Source organism: Anopheles arabiensis, chromosome X (genome assembly GCF_016920715.1).
Source record: "Anopheles arabiensis isolate DONGOLA chromosome X, AaraD3, whole genome shotgun sequence".
In the NCBI taxonomy this organism is placed as follows: domain Eukaryota; kingdom Metazoa; phylum Arthropoda; class Insecta; order Diptera; family Culicidae; genus Anopheles; species Anopheles arabiensis.
This window is the reverse complement of record NC_053519.1, coordinates 7264459-7276801: the sequence shown is the minus strand read 5'-3', so window position 1 is coordinate 7276801 and position 12343 is coordinate 7264459. Positions and strand designations below refer to the sequence as shown.

The window sequence follows — 12343 nt, the reverse complement described above, 5'->3', positions numbered from 1 at the left end:
TCGCTTAACCATATCATTTAGAAAATAAATCAAAGAAAAGTTATAATTCTTTACCTGTACTATTTATTTCTGTTATAATCTACATCGTCAAAGGTCAAGTTTGATGGGTATCGAATAAAAATTGCAAAAAAAAATATTTACAGCAATTCCCACCACTGTACAGCAGGCGATGCAGATCAATTTTCTGCGGGCAGCATTCTAGGCCACAGCAACGGGAGCTGCATCAGCGTGCGTGGAAGTGTGTGGAAAAATCGCAACAGCGAAACCGTAGCAAAATCGATGGAACGAGCAGAAGCGTTCGGTGGGGGTGGATGGGCGCGCTCGCGCCCGATTGATTTGACCGGCTTTCTTGTGATTGCCGTTGGCTGATTTAATTACCAGCCAGCTGTTGGTGTGTGTGTGTGTGTGTGTGGTGCGATTTTACTTTTCTCAAGCCACTTTGCACAAAAACCAAACACGGATGTGGCTGTTCAAGGTAGCCACGCTTTGATTTACCAGCGATACGTTGCCTACGTGCTGAGTGTAATCTAACACACATGTGGGCTTTTTGCGGGGCAATGTAAACATCCCTTGAGCTTGAGATCCTGTCACTTGTCCTTGCACGAACCGATGCAGAGCAATTAAAGGCTCTATTAATTAATTAATTAATTAACGAGATATGTTTGAACAACCCCGTCCTGTGGCGCTTATTAAGTTTTCTGTCTCTCTGTGTGTGTGGGAGAGTAACGAGAGCTCATTAAGCGGCTGATGATGAGGAAATGGCTTGCAACAAAGAAGCTTCTTTCATATTAGGCTCGTTATGAGGCAAGGGCACAAAGGTACAGAGAACACCAAACGCGCGGCTGTTCCCTTGGAAGATTCATTTGGACCGCCCTGCAGCACGCTTTGACATCGAGCGAAGTTTTCTCACGCGTGGTGGTGATGACACGTGAGCGGCCGGTGTCGGGCAACTGGACTGGACTGTCATAAATCAGCGGTGGTCAGCGCGCTGGACTTTGTGTTGCTGTGTTGCTGTGTGTGAAAATAAATCTGGTGCAATGCGCGTGTCATTGTACTGCGCGTACCGGTAAGGAATAGTGGGACGGTGGGACAGATGGGCCGGAGAAAAGGAGTCATTAAAGCAACGGAAAATTTGAACTATCTCATCGCATCGTTCTGGCGTCCAGGCAAGGTAGTGGAAGTTCCCGCGGGCCGCTCCAAAAAAAAAGTAGCTAGAATGTGAATGCGAAAGGGGGGAGAGGGGAGGGGAAGGAAGATCCCCCGGAAGGGACTGTTATATTAATGTTTGACTCTACTTTGTGTCGTGTAGAACAATGTGCGGAGCACATTTTTTACAGCTGCGTTTCATCGCTTGCAAGCGCATCGAAGTCTTTCGTTTGCACAAGCACGTTTTGTTACAAAAAAAAAAAAAAATACACGCTTTTTCGGACAAAACTGAAGCTGTACGTTGCGTGCAAAATTCTTAGCGGACTGGTTTTTGTTGTCTTGCCTTCTTGCCTTCCAAACTTTCTCCGGCTGGCGAAACCGTCAAAGTGCTGGCGACGCAGAAACGCGGCCGCCAGTTGCGGTTCGGTTAGCAAATAGGAAGCGACTGGGCCGACGGGTGGAGCCGATGTACGCGCCGTTCTGCTCCTCAGCCGGAGATGAAAACGCAAACGCATTAACAATTAAATCCCGACCGTAACAGTGAAGCCAGTGCAGCGCGAGCGCCTTAATTAGCAGCTTGCGAGCCTGCCGAAGGATTATGGTACAGCGCTGTAGCGCATAAGATGTGCTCGGAGGGTGTGTGCTGCGTGCCTTGGTTGCATTGTTGTGTTTTTTTTTTGTCTTCCCCCTCTCCATGCTCGGTGCGTTAATGTGTTTTTTTTACCCTTTCTGCCTTCCTCACCATCATGCCCGCGTGCACACGTGTTGCATGCGCAGCGATTAATTTATTCGGGTGTGTCGAACGTTTTTCGAAAAAAAGCAAAAAAAAGCAAAACACAAGTATAACAATTCGCTTCATCTTGCGGCTTATTAAGGCGACAGTTTACGGCCCGGGCCCGGGTTGTGTAAGCGTTACTGATTGAATGTTTTATTTAAAAAAAAAATGGAAAAACAACTTATACAACACTTTCACACATACACCGCCACACACTGTGGAGAAAAGTTCGATTTTCCGGGCGTTTCTTAGCCTCCTAATCAGCCTCCCTATAGCTACAGTGAAACGAAAGAAAGAGAGCGAGAGAGAGAGAGAGAGAGAGAGAGAGAGAGAGAGAAAAATTAGCAAAATCCGCCCGACCGGCTGCAACTGCTCTGCTCGTTACGCACCCGTGCCCCGTTGCACCGGACGCACAAATGGAAAAATAAAATAGCAATAATCTGTGTACTTGTTTGTCTGTGCGTGTGTATCTCTGTGTGTGTGTGTGTGTGGCTATATATTTTCTTCCAATTTATAAAAGCGTAGCAAAAACATTTCTCTTGCCCGGTTCGTCGCTTGATGCCATCGGGCAGACGAAATTCGAACTGGACGGCAAATGATGGGAAGGGGGGGGGGGGGCTTGTGCGGGGCGGGCCCGGGCAGCAGCGAGAAGAAAGCTCGCCACTAATCACCACCAAAGAGTCATATTTTTATGTAATTATTGTGTTTTCCCAACGGCTGCTTTAAATGTTTCGCCGTCTCCAGAGTTTCCTTTACCTGGCTGGCAAAAGGTGTTGAAAATTGAAATCAGCGTTTTTCGTTTGCGTCTTTTTCTTCTGCTTCTTGCTTTACCCGAGTTTCAGCTTAATTTCACCATTATCTATCTAAGGCACCTCCCCAAAACAACAGAGCGAAAGAGAGAAGGATAGCAGTAGAAAATGCGTCAAAACATATGCCCCTCGGGCTATGAGAGAAAAAAAAACCAGTTGCACTTTCGGGGCGAAAAGGTTAATGAGCTATCGATTAGGCAATGAATTTTCGCCCAAAGTTCGAGAGCCTCGCCAGCCCTCCGCATCCGGCGGGGTGAATCGGTTTGAAGTGTCTCGCTTCCATTTTCCAAAACTGCAGTGCGCCGGAAGTTACCGTTACTGGATCGAATGGAGAGGAAAGTGAAACGCGCTGCACAAGACCCTCAAACACTCTCCCCATATTTTGCTTTACAAATTACGGTTCAATGCTTGACCGCTTCAGAGCGATTAACACGCCTTTACCTGTGTTGTTGCATCAAAGAAAGTAAGATAATAAAAAAAATATATAAAACAATAATTTATTGCTACGCGAAGCCGACGAAACGCGTCCTTGCTGCAGGCGACGAACCCCTAGCGAACGGCAATGACGGCATCTTGCTACCCAAAACCGCCCCATAAAGGTGACAAATTGACAGCTCCTTTCGCCCGTTTCTCAAACCGCGAGCTGAGTGTTACAATGCCCGCTTCCGTTTTCGCTTTTCGTGTTTTCGGACCCTATTAGCCTCTAGCCACCATTTGCATATCGAAAGTGAATTGTAAGAGAGTGTTCGGGCTGGCAGCGCACAAGAAAGTCGTGGAGATACATTGTGGAGAAACGAGATACAGGGTTTTTAATGATATTATTGACATGTTCAGCGAGTTGTTGATTCGTTTGGGCATATAATTGACACTTTCAGCGAGATATTGAATTGTTCGTAAGCAGGCGTTGACAAGTTCAGCAATTCTGTAGTGTTGTCATTTGTTTTGTTTACACACTGTGCCGCAGGGTTCAATTTTTCATTCTTAAAAGTCCTAAAAGTAGCTAATAATCATTCCCCAAGCTGTTTAATACATAAATTAGTTGAAAAAAGCTTATTTTTTCGAAAACTGTTGAAAACTTACCTCTTGTTGAGAATGATCCAAGCCGCAGTCCAAGGGGTACGAAAGTGACAGCTCTACAGTATAACCGAATATGTCTACGCCTACTTCCGAACAATTCTATATCTCGCTGAACGAGTCTATTATATGCCTGAACGAATCTACAACTCGCTGAACATGTCTATATAATCCTCGAAAACCCTGTAATTGGCGCCCTCGGCCCCATGTGTCCCGCCATGTCTTCTTTGTGCCTTGTGGGACGCATAATTTTGGCATTAAACAAAGTCGCGGTAAACAAACCCCCCACACCTGGCAGGGCAAATTTCGTTCGAAATTTCCTTCGCATAATTTTGGGTTTTTGCTTTCGGTTGGGTGTTTTTTTTTTTTTTTTTTTTTTTTGGAGCAGAAGGCAGTTCCAGAAGTTCGAACATGGAGATGTTACCGATTATTTAGCAGCCCTCCGCATTGGACATGCTTTCTTTGTAGCGCGCGGTAAAGGTTAAAGCTGTTAAAGGCAAAAGATTAACAAAACAAAAGGCTCGTTCTCCATTCCGTTGGCGAGCGTTACTGGCGAAACGATTTTGCGCAACGGTTTGAAATCTCCTCCAAGACGAGACGATCGAGAGCTTGCCTCGCGTCGCGCTTTGGCACATGGGCACGGCCAGGGCAGCAGGGTACAATTGGATTCGATTCGAAGCGGCTTATTAGCGCGCCCATCGATTAGCAAGCGCACGCAGGCGTGACAGTGGTGCAAAATGCAGTACGCACCCGGTAGCAGCTCGGCTCGGCTGTAATCTGTCAGCGGATTGTTAGAATCGAGAGGCCCACGTAGCTCCGTACACATTCCACCATCGTTGGTGGCGGCGAGAGAGAAAGTTAATTGAGCGACGGCTAGTATCGCAAGTACCCCGGGCAGAAAGAATCATGCACCGCAACGCAACGGACCGTGACTAGTTCGGGTAGAACCAGCGAGACCTTGAACAAACAAAAAAGACAGTTCGTAAGAGGCCTAGAAAGCGTAAACTGTATGCAACATTTTTCTAAGCACAAAAGCTCTAGCCTTTTGTGTTTGCAGCAACACACAGAAGCTTGGCCCTTTCTGCTGAGAATCTTCCATCCAGGCCATTCACAGCGGGAAAGTCAGTCAGGTGCGACCGGCACCTTGGGGTTGTTGGGTGTTGGGGCCGCGAGAGCAAACAACCGCGCACTGTTTAGCGAGCTGCCCACCCACCTCCTTCCTCTCTGCAGCCCGTTCTGGACCGCTGACTGCGCACAAGGAATGAATGACCTGCAGCCCTGGGATGGGAAAGATGCGCACCCTGCCCCTTTGGGTGTGCGCTCCATTTTCAAAGGCGTCGAGGCAACAAAACGCAGATGAGATGCGCAAATTCTAACGCGTTTTTTTTTTTCATTCCTCCCACACCTCCCACAGAAACCCGGCACAAAGTATCCCGAGTCGGACGATTGCGACTCCCTGCCGCCACCGCCGCCGCCCGATGACGATTCCTACTTTGACGATGACGATCGGCTTTCGCACGGTCACCATCACCACCATCACCATCACCATCAGCTGCAGCAGCAGCAGCAGCAACACCTTGCCCATCTAGCCCAAGCACATCACAACGGGATGCATCTAGCGACACAGCAGCAGCAGCAACAGCAACAGCAGCAACAGCAGCAGCAGCAGCACCGTCATCACTTTGGCACCGGGACGCCACCGCCCGCGCTCGATTCCGATCTGGACGCGAGCCTCAAGAAGGACCGGAAGCTGCGCTCCAACTCGGACAGCTCCAACGCCACTAGCGGTGGAGGCGGTGGTGCAGGAAAGCACAAGAACGGAGGGGTGGGCGGGAAGGCGGCGAACGGAGGGCACGGCCATCATCACCACCATCATCATCACCACCATCACAGCCGGGGGGCAATGCACGCGAAAAGCAGCCGGGCGGAGTCGGTCCTGTCGAGCGATTCCGACATACGGTTTACGCGCCGCAAGCTCGGCGACAACCAGAAGTGTGGCTGTGCGCTGATTGCCGGCTTTCTGCTGATTCTGCTGTGCGCCGGTGCGATCGTTTACGTTGGCTGTAAGTAATGTTGCACGGTTAAAGCGTTTATATAGGCTTGTTTGCTGTCACCGTGCTGGGGCTGCCGGGTGGTCTAGTGGGAAGGTAGCGTTGGACTTTAGCTGAGTTTGCAAAAGTCACAGGTTCGAGCCTACACTGGAGTGTGTTTGTAGGAACTTTTTAATACATCGTGTTGTGTCCCCCGCATACAGTTTCTCTTGGATAAACAAGACCTCCCTGAAGAGTTAGCACAAGAAGAAGAAGAATAGCTTACTATGAGTTAAACAACCCCCACACACACTTGACTCTCTTGTGTGGGTGTGTGGTCATGATGGGCGCGTGCAAAATACAATTTGTGTTTTTTTAACGCAATGCACGCACGCTTGCACACCACCGCATACAAGAGATTTATTGCCCATGTAAGGGGCACATATTTGCACACCCACCAAAACCCTCTCTTCCCACTCAACAGCACAACTACTTTCTTTGTTATACACCGAGCAAAAGCAAGTGGCCTGGCGAGGCCTCCATAAGCTACTTTGACGAATGAGAACATTCGATGGCGCGCCGCGCATGCAGAAAACAAAACGGCACCATTGTGTGTTTGTGATGACGTCGGCGGAGAAAACATTCTATACGTAAACATACACACCCCCACAACACCCCCACAGTACCACCACCTTAACAAGCTCCCATTAGCGCAGCTTGTGGGGCCTCTCACGGGCTTAGGTCGTGGAAGAAAGTAAGTGCGTTTGCGAATTTCGCCGCTCATCGCGCAGGAATGTGAGAAAACGGCAACGAAAGAAAGAGTTCCTACGTGTTTTGTGTCGAAGAGAAAGAGAGAGAGAGAGAGAGCGACAAGTAGAGAACACGCTAAAAGCCAGCCATGGCACAAAACACTTTCAATTAAGTCGATTGTTTTGCTGCCTGCGCGCGCAACGTGCGCGTTGTTTCTGTTGCGAGTTACACGAGACGCTGGTGTGGTGTGGTTCACCCAGTGCCAAAATGCTGCTCCGGCTTTGCTATATGGGTGAAATGGGTGCCGTTGGGTACGGGAATTTCTCTCCGCCGATGGGCATAATTTGATTTTATGGACCTCTGGCACTGCCACTGTAAACCGAAACGGCTTTTTACGTAAAGAAGCAGCCGTAGATGCGCACACGCACGGCTGGCGTTCTTCGGTAGCCATGGTGGGAGGGGTCGAAAACTCGCGACAATAGGCGGCAAATCCATTGAGGTTGAGCGCTGGGAACAAAAAAAAAAAACGCGCGGCAACAACGCCGCTTCGGTACACAAACAATGCGTCTTACGCGGCGGATCAATGCGCGTCTCATATTTTTATTTGCACTTCCTAATTGGAGATGCGCACATGCGTGTGTGTGTATGGTACGTAACTCTGGAAAAGTCACAGCGACCAGGGAGGCTGGGAGGGGAAAGTGAAAAGTGACTTTCCATTTCCAGCGGGATGGTGTCTAATTGCTTTTTTATTGTTTTTTTTTTTTGCTCATCTCTCCCGACGTGGAATACCTGGAGGGTTGAGAGATGCAGGTTGCGTCAGCATCATAAGGGAAGGGAGGTTGATAACCCGCACAGATGGTGCTCTAAAAGTAATCCCGTAAGCTCCAGTCAGGAAGATTGATTACGAGGGGTTTTGTTTATTTATTTTTCTTTCGGGTAAGCCTTTTCCGGCGCTCCAAAACTAATAGAATGTCTACAGATGATGGGTACATTACGTGTTAGCCATATTATGATGATACAGGGGTAGGCGAGGATGAGTCCGCTAACCACTTTCACGCCATCTTTCAGCTAATGAGGGTAGTGTTTGCAGGTTGTGTTTCGGATTTGCGCTCTCAACGTGACCCAAAGCTCCAAACTCCTCCCGGAAGTTGTTTCACTTTCGCTCGGAGGCACCTGAAATAATGGTGATGACCCAAACCAGAGCGCAGTTTATCTCAGAAGACCGCGGACTAAAAGCCTTGGTAATGGAAGGCTTCCTTACTTGCGATCAGTGTCTAGCTAATGGGCACATTTACCTGCGGATGTGTGCTGCAGACTAGTTTGCCCCGTGTGGAGACACTTTGGAGTTCCGCTTCTCCAACCTGTCAGTGAGGTCTTGCGGTTGTACACTTTGAATGCTCCAGAGATGTTCCAACTTGATGCAAACTCTGCTCTCTGCTCATTTCCCAACTTCCCAGACACGTACCTGCGGCCGGAACCGTTGCCGGATCGGATATTCCGGGCGCGGCTGCGCGTGATCGAGGGTGACCGATGGACGCCCGAGTTGGCGGATCAGAACACGCTACGCTTCCAGCACCGAGCCCGGGACTACCGGGAGCGCATCAACCTCATAATGCGCCGGTCGGACCTGCGCGAACCGTTCGAGGGAAGCGAAATTCTTGCACTGGATGGGTAAGTATCTGAGCGCACTTGAACTCCACCTCCAGACATTCAGCATGCGTGCCTTCCCTTTCCCGACACAGCAACGAAGAACCGGGTGACCTGACGCTATACTTTGCGCTCTACTTCGACCCGTACGCCGAGCTGGTGTCGGCGGCCGATCTGCGCTCCATCCTGCTGGAGGAGATCACGGGGCAGGAGCGCAAGTACTTCCGCAACCTGACGATCGATCCGAACAGCCTGGTAATTAAGGAAGTGTCTGGCACGGGCGACGACATCGTCGGCACGTCCTCCTCGCCGCTCGGCGGCAAGGATGAGGTGACGGTGGAGATCGTCACGACCGCACGGCCCCCGCGCAAGTGCGAGCCGCTGCGGCTCGGCTACTGCCGGTCGGTCGGGTACAACGTCACGACCTATCCGAACTTCTTCGGCCACGGCTCGCTGGAGGAGGTCGAGGCGGATCTGATCTCGTTCCGGGAGCTGGTCGATGCGGAGTGCTTCCGCCAGGCGTTCGACTTCATCTGCCGGTTGCTGCAGCCACCGTGCGAGTACCGCAGCATCGAGGAGCCGACGGCTGGGACGGTCTGCCGCCAGTACTGCCAGTCGTTCTGGGCGGGCTGCGGCGAGCGGCTGCCGGAGCGGCTGCGCCGCTATCTGGACTGCGAGCGCTTCCCGGAATCGACGGGTGTGCAGTCGTGCCACAGCAAGCCGGGCTGCACGGGCGAGCTGCAGGCAAATGCGCTCTCGTCGAGGCTGTGTGACGGTGTAGCTGACTGTGCCGACCTGTCGGACGAGAACACGTGCACGTTCTGTGCGTACGGGGCGATCTCCTGCGGAAGAAGTCGTGCTTGCTACGCCCGCAATGCCCGCTGCGACGGCAAGCTGGACTGTCCGGATGGTAGCACAGCATCTAACAGTGTCCTTTTCCTCTTCTTGCCAGTGTCCATCTCGCCCCAGGTAAGCTTCCTGACGTTCCCGCCACCGATCGTCCCATTCCGGCCACGGTTCTACTCGGAGGGCTACGCCGTCTTCTCGGAGAAGGGCACCACCGGCAAGCTGTGCTCGGTCGGGATGGAGGGCAACGAGTACGTGCGCAACACCGTCGCCGAGTCGCTGTGCAAGGCGCTCGGGTACGAGCGGGTCGACTACTCGGAGATACGCAACGACACGGAGCCGAACACGAGCTACGTGCGCGTGCTGGATCCGCGCGCGTCCGAGATTTCGTTCGTGCGCACGCAGTGCCAGAGCAAGCAGTCGCTGTACGTCGCCTGCAGCCACCTGGAGTGTGGCGTGCAGTCGACGCTACCCACGAGTCAGAACATCGGCCTATCCAAGATGGCGACGCCGGGCGATTGGCCGTGGCATGTGGCGCTGCTCCGGGCCGACACGCACGTCTGCGACGGCACGCTGGTAAGTGGCGAAGATTCGTCGGAAGATTCGTGGGTCAATATCTAATCTGAGTCTTTGTTTTGGTCTGTTTACGCTATACAGGTTTCAAAAGATTGGGTCCTCACGACGGAATCATGCTTCCAGGGCCAGGCAAAGGCCACGTGGATGGCGGTGTTTGGGGCGGTGCGCCTCTCCTCCAACGCACCCTGGACGCAGCGGCGTCGTATTGTAAGATGAGCGGGCTGGCAGTGACTCCGCTGCTAATACTTAATGTTACTAACGCGCCATCTTCTCGGTTTTGCTTTCCAGATCGGTATGGTGAAGTCACCGGTAGAGGGCAGCACCGCCGCCATGGTACGGCTCGAGACGCCCGTCGTCTACTCGGACTTTGTGCGACCCATCTGTCTGCCCGATCTGCCGCTCAAGGAGACGATCGATCGCAGCGACAACAGCGTGACGCCGACGCCGCACGCGGAAAAGTACTCGACCGGCGGCAAGTCCGCGAAGGCGGTGGTCGGCCGCAAGCTGAAGGAGTACCGGCAGTACTTCGAGATGCCGGGCGAGGACGAGCTGGCGGCGGACGAGTACGGCGACCTGAACGAGGCGGCCAAGTACGTCAACCAGTACAGCGCAGACTTTGCCGACGAGCAGTACCACATCCCGCAGGCGGAGGCTGCCGTCGGGCCGGTGCAGGGCCGTCCCACACCGTCACCACCGTCGGCGGGTGTACCGTCGGCTGCCTATCCGCTGCCCGCCAACTCCCCACAAACGAACAACTACATCTCCGCGCTGAACTACATCAGCTCGGGCGGTGCCGCGAACGTGGGCGCGCCGGGCGGTGGCGTTGGGTTCCTCCAGCAGCCGACCAAGCTGGGCAAGCAGAGCCAGTGGACGAACTGCAACACGCTCGGGTGGTCGCGCCAGCGGGACCATCTGCAGCGGGTGCAGCTGAAGCTGATCGACATGTCGCCGTGCGAGAACATCTCGATCGCGACGGTGAACAGCATGTGCGCGGAGTCGGCCTACCACAAGCAGGACTGCAGCGAGGAGGAGTTTGCCGGCAGCCCGGTGGTGTGCCTGCTGCCGAGCGATCGGCGCTGGGCCCTGGTCGGCATTAGCTCGTGGCGCATCGCCTGCGCCCCGAACGGTATCGAGCGGCCCCGGATGTACGACAAGATTACGCCCAACACGCCCTGGATACGGGACACGATCTCCGCCACGGTGACGTGAGGGGGAGCGAGAGAGAGAGAGAGAGAGAGAGAAAGCGAGAAATAGAAATAGAGGTGCAAACATTCACACATAACCAAAAAAACACGAACAAAAAAAAAAAATCACAGATTAGCAATGTAAAGGGATAAGAGAGTCACTTCGCCGTCAAGTGTTGTAAACAGCTTTGTGATAACGATTGCCACAAGTCAACTGAATACATATGTGTATGTGTATATGTGTGTATGTTTGTGTGTATGTGAGTGTGTTATCTGTTTGTACCTTGGAGAAGGAGGTGTAGGAGCTGTCAAATGTGACAGAGAGATCTTCGCAGATCTAGCATCTGTCAAATGTGACAGCGAGATAGAAAGATCTTTGCAGAGATTAGACCGTTTGCAGGTGTTTGATGTATGCCATGTTATATAGAGGAGCATCTGGTTGCATGCTGAAATCCGCAAGAAAGGGAGAGAGAGAGAGAGAAACTATGCATTACAGAGAGAGCAGAGATATACTATAGATACGATAGATGGATTTTCCACTCTCCAAAAAAATAGTAATTAGACTACATGACATCACACAAACTCTACGTCACCGTTAACAATGCATCACCACGGGGATCAGTTCCACGTGGACCTGAGCCATCCACATCCGTTCACTTAGGCTAGTTTATTTTGAGCAGCTCGCTCCGCTCCAACTCGAGTAACTAGTTACTCTTTGCGTTACTTGTCAACCGCCGGCAAACTCCCATCTCTAGTGCGCTTCGGTTTTGTGTATAAAAGGAAGTGGCGATACGTCGCTCGGCAGTATTGCAGAGTCTCGTGCGGACGCAACGCGTGCGCAGCAGGGCTGAAGAACTGTTTGCGTTGGAGTGTATGGTTTGCTGTGGATATGGCAATTAAAGGAGAAGCCGGAGCCGAAGGAGACAGCATTTTCTCTTCTCTCTCTCTCTCTCTCTCTCTCTCTATTGCGCACCCGGATACCTCGGTGCCCTCGCAGTTGGCCATGGGCAGCTTTGTTAGCTTGGTTTGTTTGTACTTACCCTTCTTATCTTATTAACCCTCGTACTTAGACCGTTCTAGATAAGCGTGCGTATAGCTCCGAAGAAAGTGGATCAACGGTATGCATGTGTGTGTGTATGTGTATGTATGTATGTAGAGTGTGAACGGTACGGTATGGGCAATACGATTTTTTTAGTGTTACGACATCATCTTTACTCATATTTAGCGCTCTAGCGGTTGCGGGCGATTACATTGCAATGCCCGCCAACGCCGCACGGATAGTGTAGCTAATCGCAGGCGTTTGCCAGAGCGGCGCCGCATTGCGTTCGTAAATTGTTTGAAAAACGAATCGAAAGTACTGGATGGTATTTAGTTGTTGTAATCAAGCATCGTGTAATGGCGGCCACTCTGGAGGTTTCCACCTGTTTGCACAATAAATCAATTCTTTTGTATGCTTGTTACTGGATGCGTGTTGTTGTTGTTGTTGAGTGACAGTCCGAAATTTCC

General features: G+C 51.7%; 1 protein-coding gene across 2 annotated transcripts in view; it reads left to right on the top strand.

Annotated features, from left to right (window-relative positions):
• Positions 1-12297, top strand: part of LOC120906176 — a 36212-nt gene extending 23915 nt beyond the window's left edge. For both annotated transcript variants that reach the window (XM_040317671.1, XM_040317672.1), the window contains 5 exons: positions 5219-5867; positions 8042-8255; positions 8327-9653; positions 9735-9860; positions 9942-12297. In XM_040317671.1, the coding sequence (XP_040173605.1) occupies positions 5219-5867; positions 8042-8255; positions 8327-9653; positions 9735-9860; positions 9942-10862 (3237 nt within the window). In that variant the 3' untranslated portion in view covers positions 10863-12297. The remainder of the gene's footprint in view (positions 1-5218; positions 5868-8041; positions 8256-8326; positions 9654-9734; positions 9861-9941) is intronic.
• Positions 12298-12343: the final 46 nt, after the last annotated feature.